General features: G+C 41.2%; 1 protein-coding gene and 1 pseudogene across 1 annotated transcript; both read right to left on the reverse strand.

Moving 5' to 3' along the window:
• Positions 1–7,433: 7,433 nt before the first annotated feature.
• Positions 7,434–8,099, reverse strand: LOC115693005 (G-type lectin S-receptor-like serine/threonine-protein kinase SD1-1). The gene is made up of 3 exons (XM_030619988.2): positions 8,065–8,099; positions 7,830–7,980; positions 7,434–7,739 (listed from the first exon to the last, which is right to left on the reverse strand). Exons 1-3 carry the CDS (start codon positions 8,097–8,099, stop codon positions 7,434–7,436), a joined length of 492 nt encoding a protein of 163 aa, XP_030475848.2.
• LOC115693006 (G-type lectin S-receptor-like serine/threonine-protein kinase SD1-1) lies at positions 8,099–9,020 on the reverse strand (annotated as a pseudogene).
• Positions 9,021–21,278: the final 12,258 nt, after the last annotated feature.

Genomic DNA, 21,278 nt, shown 5'->3' on the forward strand with positions numbered 1-21,278 from the left:
TGCCCTTCCGATCAGGATGGTGCTGATCACTCAGCTTTGGGGACCTCTACTTCCTCTCCCTAAGTTTTTCTCTCTTCTTCTCTGGTTTTTTTTTTTCTCTCTCTCTCTCTCTCTCTCTCTCTCTTTGGCATTCGGTTGAAGAGGTCACGTTTGTGGGAACTGCCTTTCTCGCACCCTTTTGATCACCTCTCCGGGGCCGTTTCGAGCACTAACTGACTCCCCAATCGATTAGATTTGTTAGGGATGGACATCTGGACATTCTTTAGCTGTCAATTTCATTTACCATGCGCTAGAAATGAAGATTCTAATTGGCAAAAGGGGCGGGCCGAACCAACTTTTCCCCCCCTTTCCTAACCTGGAACTGAGTCGGGTAAGGAAGATGAAGACCCGGATCGGATCGGGTCGGATCCGACCGACCCGGTTGACCCGGGTTGATTAAATTTGCAAATTAAACCCTCATTTGACCCATTTTTGGGATTTTGACCCCAAATTTAGGCTCCTTGACACATTTTAACCTAGAATATGGGTTCAATTTGAATTTATATTTCAATTAGGCCAAAAATCCCCAAATTTGAATTCGGTTCAATTGGGTTTTTGTTTAATTAAGTGTCCAAATGACCTAATTTCGCAGAATTGAGGCCAAAATTGAATTTCCCATGCTCAATTAACCCTAGGGGAGGTATGTGCTTTAATTGAAAATTTCAAATTGAATGTAATTCCCAATTTGGGTCCTAAAATCTCTAATTTCTAATTAATTTTGGCGTTTTTTAATATTTTTCACCAAATTGTAAAATTGGACTGACCAATGTGCAATTGAAGGTCCCAGAATCAATTATTGTGAAGACACTATAGCCCAAAAATGACTAGAAATGACTTTATTGGATTTTTGGTTCAATTAGGATATGAAATTGCCCAAATTTGCGGAAAACATATTCCCAATTGAAATTTTGTAAAATTGACATGGCAGGACCAAAATTGGAATCAAAAGAAGACTAATGACTATTTTTGTGGAATTTTTGAATTTCATTTGGCATTTTTCTTGATTTTCTTCCTGATCTTATTAAAAGAAATTAAGGAAAAATTAAAGAAAAATATAGAAAAATTATTTTTTTTGTTTAGAAATAGGTTCCTAAGCATGGCCAATGTTCCTAATCCTAATTTTATGATTTTTATGTAAATTTGAAAAGTGGACCAAAATTTAGGTGTCAATAGTGATACAAGGAAAATGCTTTATTTGTTTGTTGGCGAGGTCAACCTCGCCGCCTAGGTCGCATGACCTTAGGCCTCCTCGGGTGACGGCCGCCGGCGCCACATCTGGCTCGCCGGCGGCCGTAGCTCTTCGCCGGAGCCGGCGATGGGTACTTTTAAAAATAATAATAAAAAAAACCTTCCAAAGCCCATTTGTAAAAAGAAATAACCAAACACAATTGTATTTCCCCAAGTAGCTTTCAAATAATTTTTTATTAAATGTCCTTTGCATTTTTTCAAGTGACTTTCACCTAAAGGTATTTGCATTCCCCAAATGAACATTCTAAAAGCTGAACCAAACGGGCCCTTAATACCACGAAAAACCCTAAACTGGTGCAGTTGTGATAATTTTACCTCAAACTATTTTTTTGACCACAAAAAACCCCAAACTGGTACACCTGTGACAAATTTACCCTGAACTATTTTTTTGATCATTAAAAATCTCAAACTGGTATACTTGTGACAATTTTATCCCGAACTAATTTTTTAATATTATTTTTTTATTTTTTCGAACTTTTTTATTAATTTTTTTTTATTTTTTCTTTTCTTTTCTTTTCTTTTTTTCCTTCATCTTCAACCTCTGGCCGGTCGCCGAACTGGCGACCGACCAGAGGCGGAAGTCGGTGAGGTTGGCCTCACTGGCCGCTAGTGAGGCTCGACCTTGTAGTTTCTGGGTGAGGCCGACCTCGCTAGTTGTAACATCCTGAATTCGACCCACTTCCGGGATCAATGAAATGAATGTGTATTTCTCATTTCGTTTTAGTGAGTCTCGCCCAGAGCTGATCACTCTCGGGATACTGACCTATAGGGAATGGCTAAATAGGAAAAACGGTACGTGGACCCAAGAACTCGACCGTGAATCGAACTCCGATTCCGAAGAATGACGAGGGAATATTTTGGGCCAATGTGGGCCAATCCAAGGAGAGTGACTGATTTGGTTTTGCCAACGACGTATGATCGGATTGCGGGTGATTCTGCACGACCGAGAGTACGCGTGGTGAATGAACCTAAACTTATTCCGAACGATCGCGACCCCCGGAACTAGCGATAAATCCTCGCATTCTCTTGAAAATCGAGACCGTCACGACTCGAGTAACCCTAAGTCGATACGCGTAACCCCTAAACAGCCGCCCGTTAGTAAGAGACGCTAAAATCGCATTTGAGCGAAATTGATCGTTGAATTGAATCCGGACTTGAGTGTCGAATTTCACGGACGTACGCAACTAATTTGCAAGGACGACGTCATATTAGTGTGGCCAACCATATTTGGGATCGGTATGGTCGAGAAATGGAATTTTGGACCGGGAGTGAAAAATTAACGTTTTGCCCCTAAGCCCCATGCCTTAGTTCCGAATTATTGAACATGTTCAGGCCCCATTCGTGGCCGAAATTCTTGGACCAATGAGCCCCCATCACCTTTGCTAATCCCCAAGTTGCCCCTAGATATTTTGGTCTAGAACCAATCTTGGCTATTGATTGTGGATTGAGTTGATTGGCCTTAAAATTCCAGCTATTAGATCAAGTTGTTAGTGGGGTGGGTAGGATTGTCTTTGTGAGTGGGGTTGGCCAACAACTCCCACTCAAGCTTTGGTTTAAACTCTCATTGTCTCTCTCTCTCATCTCATTCTCACCACTTTGGCTGGCCACTCCCCCCCTCATTCTCGCCTCACTCTCTCCATTTCTCTCCCCCTTTGGTCGCGTGAAGCCAGCCCCGCCAGAGCACCACCGCCGCGGCCACGCCGCCGTCGCTGGCCGCCCGTTCGCCTCACGCACCGCCACCACAGCCACCCTCATCTCTCTCTCTCTCTCTCTCTCTCTCTCTCTCTCTCTCTTTTTCCGCGGCACCACCACCATCACCAGCACCCCCCTTTGCCGCCTTGCCCAGCCGGGAGCCACCAGCCGCCGCTGCAGCCGTTCACACGACTAGCCCATCGCCACCACAACCACCCGACCGTCTCACCCTCTCCTTCTCTCTCTCTTCCCGTCACCACCATCAGCATCGTCCGGCCACCCTTGGCCGTGTGAGGCCGTGAGACTGCCGCCCAAGCGCCGTCGCTATGGAGCCGCCGGAGTTCCTTGCCGGCCCAGCGTGAACCAGCCACCGCCTAGCCCGTTTTTCCCCCTTATTCAGCTCTTGTTTGGAGCTTAGGATTTGGGTGATTGGAAACCCTAAATCCTAATTAGGATTATGTGCATTTTTAGCCAAGTTTAGGGGTTAATTAGGGTATTTTAGGGGTTAATTGTTGGCTGGTGATTAGGCTTGTTAATGAGATGATTTTGATGGCCTAGTGTGATGATTTAAAGATGATTTGGAGACCTAGAGTGGTCTGGTTTGTGGCTGAGTAAGGTGGGCTTGAATGGCCAACATATTGCTAGTTTGTAATTTTAATGTGAATTGCCAAGTGTACTGTGATTGGACCATGAGGAGGCTGATTTGGGCATGATTTGTAAGTAATTGTGCAATGTCGTATTGGGTGTTGATGTGGCCGAAGGATGAGGAACTTTGTAGGCCATGAGCACGTGTGATTTCAATGATTCATTGGTGTAAATTTTGTGCACTAATTGATGGGCCGTAGCTGAATTGATTTAATTGGTTAATTGAGCATGTTGTTATGTTGAATTGAGTGCTCAATGTGAATTTGATTGATGCTCTGAGCCCTGGGATGATATGGCCATGAATTGTGCATAATGAGTGTTGGCATGTTATGTGAATCATGCGAGTTTGCACTAGTGGCATTGAGCATGTGATCACCTAACTTGCCCGGAGGCGTCGTTTACGCGGGGTTCAGATAATAATCGGTGAATTGTGTACGTGTGATCACATAAACCCTGAGGTATCGTTTACGCAGGGTAATGAACCCGTCCTGAGGCGTTTAACGCGGGACGATGCCCGGATTACCGGAAGATGGCCAACCTGAGGCGTCGTTTACGCGGGTTGCGTCATGAGCCTGATGCGTTTAACGCGGGCCGGAGATCGATTGGGAAGTGATGGACCTGATGCGTTTTACGCGGGTCGGAAGTTAATTGAGAAATTGGCACGTGTGCAAGTGTGCATAAATGAGCATGAGCACGTGTATGGTAACGGTACATGTGCGAGAGTTCATTAACGAGTGCAAGCATGTGCATGGCATGTGTTTGTGGCCAAGTGATTTCGTGTATGTGCCATGATTGGGTTCTGCGTTATTATTGTTGTTATTATGTGCCTAACTTGCAAGGTCGAATATGTGTTGGATTTGGGCCCGAGGGCCTAAGTCATTTGTGTACTGGACTGTTGCTTGGTTAATGCTTGTTATGGAGGTGCATGTTAGCCTAATTTAGGTTTAGGGGGCCTACTCGCTGAGATTCGTTCTCACTGTTGTTGAAACCCCACTTTTCAGACCCCCGACCTTGAGGATGGTAGGCGTACCGATACGTTTTGGGATCCCGTACCGCATAGAGCGTTCGGTGATTGAGTACCCTGTTGGGAACGGGGAGACTTATATTAAGCATTATACTATTGTTTGGGTCGACGTGGGCAAGCCACAGTTTCAGGCTCATCCTTACCTTGATTGGTGTTTTCGGGACCAGTTCGGCATTTATGGGCCCCTTAGGACTTTTGATGTCCCGATCGACGGGTTAGGTCAATGGGACCCACAGACAGCTGATGGGGAGGTAGTCAGCCCCGATGCCGTGTCTGAGGAGGATTCTGACCCCCGGCCCATCATCTTTGAGATGGACATGGAGTCCGACCCTGAGGAAGAGGAGCCAATGGAGTGGGAGTCCGATCCCGAGCCGGAGCCGATGGAGATGGAGCCAGAGCCGGAGGATGATTCCGAGGAGGAGCCAGCAGAAGTCGAGTCCGAGCCTGAGTCTATGGACTCCGAGTTCGAGTTATCCGATGATTCATCCGAGTCTTCGGGATTCGACCCGGATTGGTTACCTTAGGGGTTAGCCTGACCATAACTAGGGTTTAGGGCCGACACTTTTTGGAAGAGTCCTTTTTGGAGATAGTACCTGACCGCCCCGAGCCACGTACCCCTTTTTGATGTTAGTGGCTTGCTGACCCGTTTTGGTTGTATGTATATTTCTGTTAATGGATATTGTAAATCCCCTTGTTTAATGCAAGTATGTGTTCATGGTATTTGTTGCTATCCTTGGTCATGTTTAATTATGTTCGGGTGTATGATTACTTCCGCATGTGCATTATTCTCTGATTTGGGTTTTAGGTCGGTGACGCTTCCTGGGACATCGCACTAAATCGACCGCGGTAGAGTTGTCAAGTGTCGTAGGGTTCGGGGCGTGACACCAGTTGTCGGCGGTGCCAAGCCCTCGCCAGATCTGGCGAGGCTCGAACTCGCCGGCAACTGGCAAGGTCGGCCTCGCCCAGCAATGGCTAGGTCGAGCCTCGCCAGGTCTGGCGAGGTCAGCCTCGCCTTGCAACGGCAAGGTCGGCCTCACCTAGCAACAGCGAAGTCGAGCCTCACCAGCGGTCGGCGGGGCCGACCTCGCCGGCTTCCGCCTCTGGCCGATAGTCGGTCCGGTGACTGGCCAGAGGTTGAAGATGAAGAAGATCTGGCGAGGCTCGAACTCGCCCAGCAATGTCGAGGTTGAGCCTCGCCAGCGTCCGGTGGGGCCGACCTCACCGGCTCCAGAGGTTGAAGATGAAGGAAAAAAAGAAAAGAAAAGAAAAGAAAAAATAAAAAAATAAATAAAAAATACGAAAAAATAAAAATAATATTAAAAAATTAGTTCAGGGTAAAATTTTCACAAGTATACAAGTTTGGGGTTTTTGGTAGTCAAAAAAATAGTTCGGGGTAAATTTGTCACGGGTGTACCAGTTTGAAATTTTTTGTGATAAAAAAAATAGCTTGTGGTAAAATTATCACAGCTGTACCAGTTTAGTATTTTTCGTGGTATTAACCCTTGTTTGTTTTACAAACAAACACTAACAATCCCCCACTTTGTTTGTAAAAAAAAAATAATAAAAAAAATTAAAATAAGATAAAACTAAATTTCCATGAGATCAATATACATACATGAAGGGTCTCTTTCGAGTTAAACCTTCAATTAGTGTAAGTATCTCAAAGCTTTATCAAAGTCACTAGTAGCTATTGGTTTTAAACTTGGTACTTTTAGTAATAGAATCGGACATACTGCATATATACTAACCTCTTGTTTCAATGGGAAGTTTATAATTTACTTAGCATTGTTATGGCCTTGTGCTTGTACGTTTTCATGAGTTCTTTAGAAAGCAACCCTAACTTTTGTAAGAAGCGACACCACTTCTAAGCTCATATAGGTGAAATATCTATCACGTGTTTCTGTTACTAATGAACATGATACATTAATGTATTGTACTTCATTAAGAATATAATTCAACCTCTAAAACGTAACAGACAATACCGACTTCTCATGTCTGGGCTATTGTTAGTAGCAAACAATTACTTTTAGCAACTTGTTCTTACCCATTAAATCTTATAACTAGTGATTTACTAGTATTAGATCGGGTTACCATCACAGGTGATTTAAGTTAAAGGGTTTCAACCCCACTTCTTTTGAGCTCATTTTTACTACCTCTCTTGGTAGTGCCTTTGTAAAAGGGTAAGCTAGATTCTTGCTTGACCTCATGTAGAAAAATTGTTATGGTACCATTCTGAATCAATTGTCTCACGTACTCATGACCTCATTCTAATTATTTTCACTGTATATCCTTATTCAAGAACTAATTTCCCCTAGATTGTCATTAATTATTTTGTGAAATGAATTTTGTTTTCCTTCACACTTACATAAAGTTTTCGTGGAACACTTCCAATTGGGGCCGCCCATTAATATTTATACCATGGGCATTGTCTCCAGAGGAAGGATCATCCATGCTTCCCCCAAGAAGTCAGGTATCCTTCGAAAACCGGTTTTCAAGCTCCATCCAGCTAAAAGGGTCAGGAAATGTCCACGATGGAAGAAGATATCATTCCTCACGTGCATATGAAACTTCCAGAGAACATAGATCATAAGTTATACTATCACTTGCAGAAGGCAACAAAAAAAAATTCTACCGATTTGATCAACCCTCTGTGGTCAATGGTTTTTTGGACCTGCATACATTGGATTTTATACCAAACACACAAATCAAGAAGTCTTTGATAATGAATGGAGTAAACAATTAATGGCATTTGTCGGATCTATTTGCAATTCCTCACAAAAACGCACTACCGACCATCCAACATTGTCACCGTGACTGCAGTAACAGTGTGGAGTTCTTCATGCTTAAGGGTTGCGCTTAAGTCCATTGAACTTCTTTCCATAAAGAAACCAGGCTGTTTAGGTCGAGGCAAGCTTGCACTTTCATTTCCTAACATGGCGACTACAAAGGACATCGCCGGTCTATCGTTGGGGAACTTCTGCACGCATAACAAGCCGATATGGATGCATCTTTGTACCTGAGGTTCCACCGAATCATACAAGCACCCATCAACGAGTTCCATGGCTCTGTCTTCACTCCAAAGCAACCATGCCTGAAAAAAATCGCATCTCAGGCTTAGTAATGCAAGACAAAAAGAGGGAGATAAGGGAGAACAACGTATGCTCTGGATCTTTTCTCGTACATGTCCGAGAAGGTTATGGTGATGATTTGGGTGGCAGAATCCTCTATTTCTTTTGCCACTTACAATCTCTACCAAAAGCACGCCAAAGCTAAAGACATCGGATTTCACAGAGAATTTCCCATCAAAGGCATACTCAGGGGACATATAGCCACTGTAATGACAAAATGATTGGTATTAGTCTTCTAACATAACATGTGGTCCTATTTAGAGATTTTCTGGAACAACGAATTCTTACTAACCACTGACTCTCAGTCTTTGCTTCTTTCTCATCACATGCAACTTGCCAACCCAAAGTCCGAGATTCTAGGGCTTAGGCTGCCATCCAATAAAATGTTGCTAGCTTTGAGATCCCGGTGAATTATTTGAAGTTTAGAATCATGGTGTAGATAGAGAAGACCTCTCGCAATTCCAACGACAATGTCAAAACGTTTTTCCCAGTCTAACAATGAGCATCTTTCACGATCTGCATATGCAGATAAGTATAGTTTAGTCAACCAGAGAAATTAAGTTCGGTGCACAGATAGCATCATGATCAAGTAACATCTTGATAAAAGGGTCTAGTGGCCTAACCAAAGATAAAATAATCCAAACTCTTGTTTTCCATGTACTCATAGACCAACTCCATGCGACAACCTAGAAGCCCCACAAGATTCTGGTGTTGAAGTTCGGCTATCAGAATTGTTTCATTCTTAAACTCTTCAAGACCTTGTCCTGAATTTCTTGACAGTCGCTTCACCGCTACTTCTTCTCCTGTGAAAAGATGACACTGCATAATGTGGTTAGAGTAGACGTGTTAAACAATGAAACATGATCACTCTGTTTGCAGCTAACTTTGTCTTGGAATATGCATGGCTCATTGCCTTGTAAACTGGTCCAAAGCCACCAGCTCCAACAGATTATCCTCAGAAAAACCGTTTGTAGCATTAACAACGGTAGCCAGATCAAAAAGTGGCAAGTCAGCATCTTCCTCCTTGATTTTCCAACGTGAAAGCGACCATTTACTACAAAAATCTTAGCCAAAGCATATGTTAACCTCACAAAAGGGTCTTAAGGTCTCTTTGTATTTATTGGAGGTGTAGATCCATAGATCCAAAGTTACTGACCTTTGATCTTTATTTTGCAACTCCTGATTCGATGGCAGTACACCATGGTCAATACAAAAATAGCTGACATCAGTATGCTTATGACCATCCTTTTCTTCTTGGCAGAGTTATGATGGACATCTAGGATGGAGAAGACTGAGAAGATTAAATGCAATCTTCTAGACTGCTGTTCCTGAATAAGCTGGTTAAAAGATAGAATGTCTACAGAAAAAAAGCAATGGTTGGCAAACTAAGTACCTAGTGCAGATTTTGGTAGGCGGATGTATAGAGTTTGCCCATAGTTATCTTCTTCGTACTCCTTAATGTCAATTAGGCTTCGAACCACAGGAGACAGCCGCTACCTCGTCCTCTAACATCTGAATTAGCATAAGCTGTACATGAACAGTTCTTTAAGCACTCGGCCTCACATTCCTCCAGGCTCATTTTCTTGTCCAACCAGAACTCTAACAGGTCAGGAAGTTTCACTTTTGAAAGTTTGAGGAACCCTTCTTCCTTCGAACAATTTATTGGCACTCCTCATGCATCCACTGGACCAATTAAGGACATCCCATTCTTCTGGAGGCTTTGGTACAGACCCCTTTAAGCAATCGCATATGGGAGCTCTGTTAATTCTACAGATACCACTGGCTCCACAAGTATTGTAAGCATCGCATGGATCGTTGGGCACTGAGTACATGATATTCCAGGCATAGGTTCTTTTACTTGCAACATATAACTGGAGCGACCCTGAATGGTTCATTGTAAGTACTTTTGCGATATATTCACTTTTTCTGACTTCAAGTACAAGAAAGATCTCACTTTCACCATAGAAGAACACTAACTTGGTCACTGCATTCGGTCTCACTGGAGCACCACTGAACTGTATTCCGTTCCATGGTGCTATCCGATAATTCTTGCTGGATCCTAAGCTGATGACAATTTCGGTATGAGGCAACCCGTGAATGTTCAACCTATAAGTATAATCTGCAGGGGAAGGATCATCCATGCTTTTCCAAGAAGTTAGACGCATTTCTAAACCTATTTTCAGGTCCCATCCTAATTTCATACCGGGTAGGAGTGTGTCGGACGGATGATCAAAACTCTGCCATGAATAATCATCAGAATTTAGACTGGTATTCTCTCTGAGAACAAGATTTCCAGTGTCTAAGAATTGGGCAACTGGATTTTTTAGAACCCTGGACAAATTTGAAGACCAGATGACACTCTTTGTTAAAATTATATCTCTATATTGAGCCCGAAAAGGAAAGTTTCCTAATTCAAGTAGGTTTACTATTTTGAATAGGTTTTCTAATTAAATGGTTTCCTAGTTGGAAAAGGTTTCCTAATTGGAGAAGGTTTCCGAAAAAGAGGTTTCCTAATTTGGATACAATTCTTTTCTATAAATAAGATGGGGATGTTATTTGTGAAGATCATCAAAGAGGAACTTTTGCTAGTGAATTATACTCTGAAGATATCCGAGTATTTGAAGCGATTAAATCTTGCAGTAATATTTGTATATAATTCCTTCGTGAGATTAAGAGATTATTTCGTGAGGAATTGTGAGGCTAAACACTGCTTGCGCTATTGGGTGTAATTGGTGCTTGGGAAACATCGAGAGTGTTTGAGTGACTCGAGTGTGGTTGTAATTTCCGTTGTATCGCTTGATCTATAGTAGAATTTGATGCTGCTCTCCCCGTGGACGTAGGTCACTACGATCGAACCACGTAAATTTGGTGTTCGATTTAATTTCTTATTTTGTCAATTTTACTATTCGATCACTTGCTTCCGCAACAATTGGTATCAGAGCTAGGCTAGACTGAGTTGAAGCGAATCGATGGCGACAGAAGAACGAAAATTGAGAATCAACAGATTTGATGAGAAGGATTTTGGTTTCTGGAAGATGCAGATTGATGATCATCTATATCAGATGACACTGTACTTGCCCTTATCTAGGAAGAAGCTAGAGACGATGAAGCAAACTGATTAGGAATTGCTAGATAGACAAGCTTTGGGTGTTATTCGGCTAACGTTGGCCCGTAACGTCACGTTTAACATCGTGAAAGAGAAGACCACTGCGGGTTTAATGGAAGTCCCGTCAGACATGTATGTGAAGCCCTCTACGATCAACAAAGTCTATTTGATACGACGTCTGTTTAACTTGAAGATGAGCGAAGGTACGTCAGTTGCTGATCATATCAATGAATTCAATGTGATCGTTAGTCAATTGAGTTCAGTTGAGATTGACTTTGAAAATGAGGTACGTGCTTTGATTATATTATCCTCATTACCTGATAGTTGGAATACTATTATTATTGCTATTATTAATTCCTCTGGGTCAACAAGTTTGACGTTTGACGGTGTTTGAGATTTAATTCTGAGTGAGGACATCCGTAAAAAAGAATCCGGTGAACATGTATCTGTTGCTTTAGTAGGTGAAAATAGAGGAAGAACTGGTACACGTGTTAACAGAAGTAGTATAAACATGAATAGATGAAGTCAATCTATGACTGGTGGTGCTGTCTATTGGAGTTGTGACAAGAGGGGGTATCTTAGAAGGGATTGCATTAAGCTGAAGAACGAGAAAGGTAAGGGAATTAGAGTTGAGTCTGCGGATGATGTTGCAGCTATAGCTATCAGTAATTTGGATAATGCTGATTTTGTCTTGTTTGTCACTAATTATTCATCGTTTGATAGATAGATTATGGATTCTGGTTGTTCTTTTAATGCTACATCAAATAGGAACTGGTTTACTACTTATTAGTGCACGGATAGTAGTAAAGTGCAGTTGGGGAACAATGCTTAGTGTGATGTTATAGGTGTTGGTGATGTTAGAATTAGAATGTAAGATGGTATTGTGTAGACATTGACTGGAGTGAGGCATGTTCCAGAGTTGAAGAAAAATCTCATTTCCTTGAGTGCCCTAGATTCAGCTGGGTGTCAGTATTCTTCAGAATGTGGAGTTTTGAAAATTACTCGAGGTGCCATGGTGATAATAAAAGGAATCAATCATAATGGCTTGTATGAGCTTCAAGGTGAGACAGTGACGGAATTTGCTGCAGAATCGTCGGATGCATCGGTTCGAGAGTCTGAATTGTGGCATATGCGTTTGTGGCACATTAGTAAGAAAAGCTTGAAGGTTCTAAGTAAGAGAAATTTGTTGTGTGGTTATGTTGCTAATGAACTGAATGTATACGGTGCTGTGATTTAAATCAACGGCGGAAAGTGCACTTCAATGCGATTATCAAAGAAACCACGGAGATTGCAGAATGAATTCACTCGAATGTTCGCAGGTTATCACGGTTTCCTTCAAGAAAAAGTACCAGATTTATGCTAACAGTTATTAATGACTACTCGAGAAAGACGTGGGTGTTTGTGCTAAGGCATAATTTTGATACTATTGTTAGGATCAGGCAGTTGAAAGCTTTGATCGAAAAGGAAACTGGTAAAGTGATCAAGCATGTGCGGACTGACAGTAGTATAGAGTTTTGCTCGAAGCTGCTAAATGAATTTTGCATGAAGGAAGGCATAGTGAAATACTGTACTAGTGCCAATGAACTATAACAGGTTGCAGAATTGATGAGCAAAATATTACTAGAGACGGCTCATAAAATGCTCTCTAGTGCTGGTATGGCTAGAAGATTCTTGATGGATGCACTTAGTACGATGAGCTATCTGAAGAATAGATCCCTATTGACTGCAATTGGATGTCAAACTCTCAAAAAGTGTGGTCAGGTAACGTTGCTGATTATTCTATTAAGAGGATATTTGGTTACTCATGTTATGTTCGAGTTAGTGATGGTAAGCTCGATGGAAAGGCAAGAAAGTGTATGTTCCTAGGTTATGCATAAGGTGAGCGGGGCTATAAGTTGTGGTGTCCGAAATTAAATTCACCTGTTATCAGCAGAGAAGTTACATTTGATGAGTCTCCAATGCTTCTGGCTATGAGTGGTTATAGCGGTGTTTATACGGATCTGAACGGTGTTCAGCTTGAGGTAGAGTTGTAACCAGGAACTCCTGAGGCAGTGAGTACTAGCAGAGTAATCGACACAGGTGGTGCTTGTAGCAAGGTGGAGCCTAAAGAGCCAACAGTTGCTGTAGTTGCTGAAATTGACAAAGTGCGTATTCGATCTCTTGACATATATAGATACAATGATAGTTTTGTTTTATCTACGGTTAAGGAGGTTGTGTTAGAAAATCCTTATGAAGTAGTTAAAGGTGCAGGTGAAGTTGGTATTCTGATGAGGTCCATGATTATAGTGAAGTTCAAGCGAGGCTTGAACTTGAAAGATGTAACATCCTCAATTTCAGTCCCTAGAAAATGGCTATGGATCGGTTTTCCAAGGGATTAGGGATCGGTCTTGAACGCGATACGTGCCCTACTTGTACCCGTGAGCAAGGAGATAAGACTCTTTTCTAAGTCTTCCAATCTTCTTATACCCTTGATTTTGCTAGAATTGAGTTTTGTTGAATCAAATTTGGTAGTTTTCTCATTTGGACTCAATTCTTGTTATTGTTCTGGAAAACCAGATTCGGGTCGTCTGTACCTCTTCGTTTTGTTATTTTTGTGGAGATTTTTTTGAACCGAATTTTAAGAAACTTCTTCACCAAAGTTGTTCTCAACATCTTGAAGTATAACATAATTTAAATTCAGATTTTTCTAATATGATTTGGTTTATACAAAAGACCATTTTCTAAACGGGGTTGAAACATCCAGTGTTGTTCTTTTTTGTAACCTTTACACCTTCTTTATTTTCCACGAGTTTTTCTAGAATGATTCTTAACAAATTTCCTTCACAAAAGCTGTTGAGAACTTATTTCTATATAACATATAAAATTTGAGAATTTTTGGAGATGATTTGGATTCTAGAAAGAGCTTACTTTGAGAAGTAAGGATTCTATTCTAGTGAATTGTCTTTAGTTTGTCTTTGACCTACTAAAAGTTGTGTTTAAAAAAAAGATCCATATTTCATGTTCCACATGGGAAATATTTGTTAAGGTCTTGTTTACGACATATTCAAATTTTATAATTTTCGGAGTCCATTTACTATATTGTTAAGTCTGATTTTTAGAACAGTGCAAAAACTACCCGGTTTTTTCAGATTACAAAGATTCATCATTTTCTATATGAGAACGTTGGAATTTTCGATTTGATGTCTTCTGAAGACAAAATCTATACATTCTGAGCTTTCTAATGAGGGTAATGATTTCCTTGGCTTAGGTGTCCCTAAACTACTTAAGGCATAATTATCTATTTTTGTGGCTTGAGGAACAAGTTATCTTGAAGACCATCAATAGTAATTTAGTGGGAGACTTCAATAATTGAGTCTTGAGGACCAAGACTACCTCTCACGTTCACCTAGGAGGTTCACGGCCAGAGAGAGAGAGAGAGAGAGAGAGAGAGAGAGAGATCATCATGAATTACTTAGGCCTTAAAAGAATTAGTAGGGTATAATTACCCTAAGTCAACAACTTGGAAACCAAGTTAGTATTATGTGGTCCTCAAGAGAAGCTTGGAGAGGAAGCCTAGTAATGGCCATAGACTTTAAGATCAACTTCATCATTAACTTGGACTTTTAGGGCCTAATAACCCTAAGGTAGAAACTTGGAGAACAAGTTGAGAAATGTGTGGCCTCAATTAAAGGCTTGCATAAGAAGCTTCATAATGGTCAAAGACTTTTTAGGCCTTATCATAATGGAGCTTAGACTTTAAGGACCTTCATTAATGGATTTTGGCCTTAATTCATTAAGATTATGAGTGGACTATACTATAAATAGGCTTAGTCCCCCCATAGTTTCCACACACCACCTCCTCTTCCTCTCTCATCTCTCACTCTCACGTCTCCCTCTCTCTCCCTCACCTTCACGCCAAGTACCTCTCTCCCTCTCTCTCGCCCGTTCACCGCCACTGATCACCGTTTCCCCCTTTGACCCCCGTAGACGTTTTCTTGTGCTTTCAAGTGAGTGAATTTCCTAACACTTGGATAGGACGGTGTGTTACGTGGTTGGAACGCGTCTTGGGAGGTTGTTGTTGCTTGAAACGGTTTTGTTCTTGTGTATGGTTGCATGATGTTTGGATGCGGTAGTTTATGTGATATGTTAATGTTCTTAACTATGCTTGTTGATTTATGATCTTGTGAGCTTTTCATGTGTGTATAGCAAGTAGAGCCTTGTATGCGTGGATTAAGATAGAGGATAAGAAACCAGCTTGTGTGACCCATGATGTGTGATCACTAAATAAAAGAAGAAGACCGTCGTCACATAGCATTGACGGCGATACCTCTATTGAGTCGAGATGCCCTGGTTGAGCCAAGATGCCAGGGTTGAGCCCGAATGCCTTGATAAGCTAGCCCCGGATACCTCGGTTGAGCCGGGATGCCTTGGTTGAGCCAGAATGCCTAGCATGAAGCTCGATGCATCGGTTGAGTCAGGATGCCTTGATTGAGCCAGGATAACGATAAATGAATCTTATATGTATGCCGGTATGTCTGTTTATTGATAAGTCGAAGGTTTTTGGATGCTCGAAGGATTCCAGAGGACTTGTCACCCATGTATTGAGGAGGCGATGCTCGATGGATTTCGACTGTAAAATAAATGAATTCACATGTGAATATTTTTGGGTGTTTTTGCGTGCCGATTGGTTGCGAGGCTTCACATATAAATTTTCTTGTACATTTTTGTGTGATCGCATAAAGGTAAGCTTTCCTGTAAACATAGCAATGGCAAGGTCAAATCTTTGCTATTGATTTTGCCATCAACATAAGGTGGGGAAAATATTTGTACGCGTTAGTACGACGGCGAGGCATCATCCTGCATGAGTATTAGTGAATTTACTTATTGAGTTTTCAACTTACTCCCGTTGTTCTCCATGTTTTTAGGATGAGCTCCGCGTCTCTGGTTTGTTTTGGTGTACTCGTCATGATGGAGGTTGACGTAGAGAAGTTAGGATTAACTCCGGCCTTCGCTTGTGATGTAACCATATATGATTTGTATGTGGAACGGCCCGTAGAAAAGGGCTTGTGAAATATGTTTATGTAATATGTGTAACATCCTCAATTTTAGTCCCTAGGAAATAGCTATGGTTTAAGTTTGGTGGTTTTCCAATCGGAGCCAATTTTACTCTTGTTATGGAAAATCCAGATTCAGATCCTCTGTACCTCTTTCGTATTGTTATTTTTGTGGAGACTTTTGTGGTCCGAATTTCCAAACTCTTCCCCGTCAAAATTTCTCCAAACATCTTGGAGTTTTACATACTTTAATTTTAGAATTTTTGGATTTGATATGAGTAGTACGATAGCCTAATTTTCGGACCGTGTAAAACTGCTCAGAATAGGTATTTCGGTGATGTTCACACTTTCTCGATTTTCTACGAACTTTTCTGGGCCGATTTTGAATAAACTTCTTCAAAATTTGTTGAGAACTTCTTTTTCTATAACATATATAAATTTTGGAATTTTTAGAGATGATTTGGATTCTGGAAAGAGCTTACTTTGAGAAGCAAGAATTCTGTTCCAGCGAATTATTTTTAGTCTATTTTTGAGCTATTAAAAGTTGTATGTACAGAAAGATTTAGATTTCGTGTTCTTCATGGAAAATGTTTGTTAAGGTTTTTTTTTTTGACATATTCAAATTTAGGAATTTTCGGAGTTCATTTACTATGATTTTAAACCCGATTTCTAGAATAGTGCAAAAACTGTTAGTTTTGTCAGATTTCAAAGATTCATCGTTTTCTATATGAGAACGTTGGAATCTCGAGTTAATGTCTTCTGGTGATTTAATATGCTCATTCTGAGCTTTCAAATGAGCTATGCTAAGCTTTGATTGGATGTCACATGATGGGTGAAATGAGGCTTTACATGTGGAGGCAGAAGCTGAAATGTGAGGTGACTTGTCTATTTGTGTATTATTGCCAACTTGAAGAACAAGACTATCATCCACGCCCAACTTAGGGGCTCACAGCCAAAAGGAGGACAAGAAAGAGGATTCTAGAAAGCAAGAACTTGGTGAGCAAGTTAGTCAAAACTTGATGAGCAAGTTGGTCAAAGCTTGGTAAGCAAGTTGGTCAAAACTTGGGGAACAAGTTGGCTTGGCTTGCCTATAAATAGGCTTAGTTTCCCCCCCCCCCCTTAGTTACCACACACACACTTCCTCTTCCTCTCTCATCTTTCATTCTCATACTTCTCTCTCTCTTCTTCATCCTCACGCCGATCACCTCTCTTTCTCTTTCTCGCCATTTGCTGCTGCCGACCACTGTGGACGTTTTCTTGTGATTATAGGTGAGTGAATTCCCTAACACTTGGATAGGGCGGTGTGTTACGTGATTGAAACGCGGCATGTAAGTAGATTCCCTAATCTCGGGATACGAAGTTATGATACATTGTTGGCTTGAGTTCTCACCCGAGCCTTTGTTGAGACTTGTGTATTGTTGTTTGTCTCGATATTGCACACATCGCTTGTTACCATGCTTGATGTTTTCATCTATGCTTGTTGATTTATAAGAGCATAGGACTCGAGTAGTGACCGTGTCTGTGATGCTCGATGTTTGCATGAATGCTTCTTGTTTTGCTTCATAATCGTAAGTCAAGGCACGTACAAGTCACGAAACGGGGTGTCGTATGGTCTCGTACTCATGTTGTGGCGTCACGGAACGAGTTCGGTTTGGTGCAGGTTTACATTGGGATGTGTAGATCCATGCCAAGTTCGGCTCTAAGCCGGCGCTCGGCATGGCAGACTGAACCACGTGCCCTCGACCGCGACCCGCATGTTAGGCAAATGTTCTAGAGATCATGATTACACAAGCACGGCACGCCTTTTGGCTTGATTGCATGGACAAATGAAATCAAGATAATAAATCGGCTTGTGTGACCCATGATGTGTGATCACTAAATAAAAGAAGAAGACCGTCGTCACATAACATTGGCCGCGATGCCTCGGTAAACTAGCGCCGGGATGTCCTAGTTGAGCTAGGATGTCTGGGTTGAGCCCGGATGCCTCGGTAAACTAGTGTCGGGATGCCCTAGTTGAGCTAAGATGCTTTGGTTGAGCCCGGATGCCTTGGGTAAGGTAGCCCCGGGATGGCTCGGTTGAGTCGGGTTACGTTGGTTGAGCCAAGATGCCTAGCATTAAGCTGGATGCCTCGGTTGAGTCAGGATACCCTGGTTGAGCTAGGATGGCGATAAATGAATCTTATATGTGTGCCGGTTGTGTGTTTATTGATAAGCAGCATTTATGTGACCGGATAAAGGTGAGTTTCCATATGAACATAGCAAGGGCAAGGTCAAAGTCTTTACTATTAATTTGCCATCGATATAAGGTGGGGAAAATATTTGTATGCGTTCGTACAATGGCGAGACATTATCCTGCATGAGTATTAGTGAATTTACTCATTGAGTCTTCCTGACTCATTCCCTGTTGTTTTTCTTTTCAGGTTCGTAAAATGGAGGATGACGTAGAGGAGCTAGGATTAACCTCGGTCTTCGCTTGTGATGTGATTTGTATGTAGGAGCGGCCCGTGGAAAAAGAGCCTGTAAAATACGTTTAAGTAAAATGGCAATAATGTGTCTTGCCTATTGTGCTTTCCCTGATTTCCAACTATTATTTTGTTTGAAAGTTTGTTTGTATACGTTTTCCCTAGTTTCTGAGTGTAAGATAAGGATGTTACACATTAATACAAAGTTTGCTCATGATGCTTGTCATAACCTCGTTGTTTGTTTTGATTGTGATTGTCCCGAATTAATTGCTTCCGCTTGTGCTTAGTCAAAGATAATGCACAGGACGTCGCACTAATAACCTCCAGGTGGGGGTGTTACAATATGGCAATAGTGTGTTTTGCCTGTTGTGCTTTCCCTGATTTTCAGCTATTATTTTGTTTGGGAGTTTTTTTGTACACGTTTTTGTATGTGCTTATTGATCAGATAAAAGAAATGGGACGGCGATGAGCCTTGAACGTCGTATTAATAACCCCGAGGTAAGGATGTTACAAAAGATATCTGTGGCGGTTGAGCCCATTGGGGCTGAGGGAGAGTAACAGTGAAGTTTTGACAAAGTGATTGTGAATTGGCTCAAACGTCGAGCCAATGTGGAAATTGTTAAAATTAAGTCTCGATTTTGAGCTCGAAATGGAAAGTTTCTTAATTCAAATAGGTTTCCTATTTTGAATAGGTTTCCTAATTAAATTGTTTCCTAGTTGGAAAAGGTTTCATAATTGGAGAATGTTTCCTAAAAAGAGGTTTCCTAATTTGGATCCAATTCTTGTCTATAAATAAGAATGGGATGTTATTTGTGAAGATCATCAAAGAGGAGCTTTTGCTAGTGAATTATACTCTGAAGATATCCGAGTGTTTGTAGCGATTAAATCTTGCGGTAAGATTTGTGTATAATTTCTTCGTGAGATTGAGAGATTATTTCGTGATGAATTGTGAGGCTAAAACACTACGTGTGTTATTGAGTGTAATTGGGGCTTGGGAAATACTGAGAGCATTTGAGTGACTCAAGTGTGATTGTAATCTCCGTTGTATCGCTTGATCTATAGTGGAATTTCATGCTGCTCTCCCCGTGGACGTAGGTCACTACAACTGAACCATGTAAATTTGGTGTCCGATTTATTTTCTTATTCTGTCAATTTTACTATTCAATCGCTTGCTTCTGCAACATTCTTCAATGGGTTGACAAGAACTAGATCTCCATCATGGCTAAACGTGAGAGCTCCATGTGAATCAGTGAGCAGATTGTCCCTGTTGGCAACCCAAACTACTGTTTCAGGAGTGCTCTTGTACCATATGCCCAAGTACCTTTTCTTGGAGTTGCCAGGAGAGAAGAAGCCAAGCTCAAAGCTTTGGTCTGAAGAGACCAATGTCTCTCCATCTTTCATAGATTGGCATGAATTTAAAGTGTCAGTTGCAGTCGATTAGTCGAAGACTAACAGGCAGACAATGAAAAGGCAGATGAACAAAGTAGGTGTTTCCATCCCTAAACTTAATCATGCAGAACCGCGAATCTGAATAAGATTTAGAAGAAAAAATGCATGTGCTTGTGCCATGCAAGCTAAAATCTAGGATTCGGAGAGAAATAGGATGGTGATCACCACTGTCTGCCTTCTAAGAAGCTGTCAGGATAGAATTTTTGGGTTGGCTCAACTGGTCAACTCACATGTTCTACAAGATTGGTGGAGATCCTTTCTAGGTCGCGCGCATCAGATTTCTTGCTTCTAGGATTCCGTCGGTGAGAAGATTCGTATTCTTATTTTGGCCTTATGCTTGATGATTGGCACATACCTGAATTCACATTCATATTTGAATTGTGAGTACTTGAAGAGTCAAGGCACGTTAAAATCTATGGAAACGTGAGAAACTTCTCAAAAGTTACGATGGGGCCCTTCTGATGAGCATCATACATAGCGGTCATAAGATGATACATACCTTCGACCCTTTTGTTGATATTTTTTTCCCGTTTTGGTCCATCAACTATTTTACATTTGACAAATTTAGACTTGGAACCTCCCAAAATATATTGATCACAATTATTCATTAGATTTAAGATTTTCACTGCTTTAGTTTTCAAGAATCGGTTTATTGCCACTAATTGCAGCTTCTTTTCAAAGACAAGCAACTATGTCAAAGCATTTAGTTGACTACCGTAGGATTCTAATTGCTGACGATTATCGCCACGATGAATTTCTTTTCATTTTATTTAGGTTCTCTAAATACTCTGGCTTAGTATAGTATAATTTATTTGTTGGTCTGTCCTCTAAACTTTCTGCTTGTCCAGCTTAAATAATTTTGAGTGTAATTTGAAGGAAGATTATATTCATGGAGCAATCTTAGTTGTTTGTTGTTTGCAATTTTTTCCAACGAATAAAAGAAAGGAAAATACCAAAAACCATCCTTACTTTCCACCCCACCACCATTTACCCTCCTCTATTTTTAAAAATACCACTCACCATCCTCTAAAATAAAATCTTTGACAAAAAAAATCCTCTAAAATAATCTCATTGCTAAAATGACCAAATTGCCCCTCTTTAGAAATTCCAATCCTCCAAGTCTCTCACAAACCCTAGCCTCCATCGCCTTCAAACCCTCATCCCTTTTATCACCCATCACCTTATGCCGCCGATGCCGTCACCATCATGAGGGTGGGTGCGACGGCAGCCAATGAGCGGTAACTGAGGTTGAGGTTAGAGTTCAGAGGTTATATTTTGAGTTTGGTTTTGGGTTTGGGTGTGGTAGGAAATTTATGACCCAGGATGGGACATTTTTAAAAAAAGAAATGGCATTATTGTAAATAAGGCAACATGCGAAGATGTAAAGTGATCTGCAATGACAAACCTCAAGATGTTAATTGATGTATATAGAAGTAGAGGAGGGTAAGTGGT

The sequence above is a fragment of the Syzygium oleosum genome, unplaced genomic scaffold (genome assembly GCF_021117445.2).
Source record: "Syzygium oleosum isolate NSW1041296 unplaced genomic scaffold, Sole_v2.1 Sole_v2.24, whole genome shotgun sequence".
NCBI classification, from domain to species: Eukaryota; Viridiplantae; Streptophyta; class Magnoliopsida; order Myrtales; family Myrtaceae; genus Syzygium; species Syzygium oleosum.

Bases quoted from the DNA above. Each gene is read 5' to 3' on its own strand.
- LOC115693005 (XM_030619988.2), bottom strand. From the start codon at position 8,099: ATGAGAAAGAAGCAAAGACTGAGAGTCAGTGGTTA. The intron at 7,981-8,064 runs GTAAGAATTCGT...TTGTCATTACAG, and splicing joins AGACTGAGAGTCAGTGGTTA to TGGCTATATGTCCCCTGAGT. The intron at 7,740-7,829 runs GTACGAGAAAAG...GATTTTTTTCAG, and splicing joins ACCATAACCTTCTCGGACAT to GCATGGTTGCTTTGGAGTGA.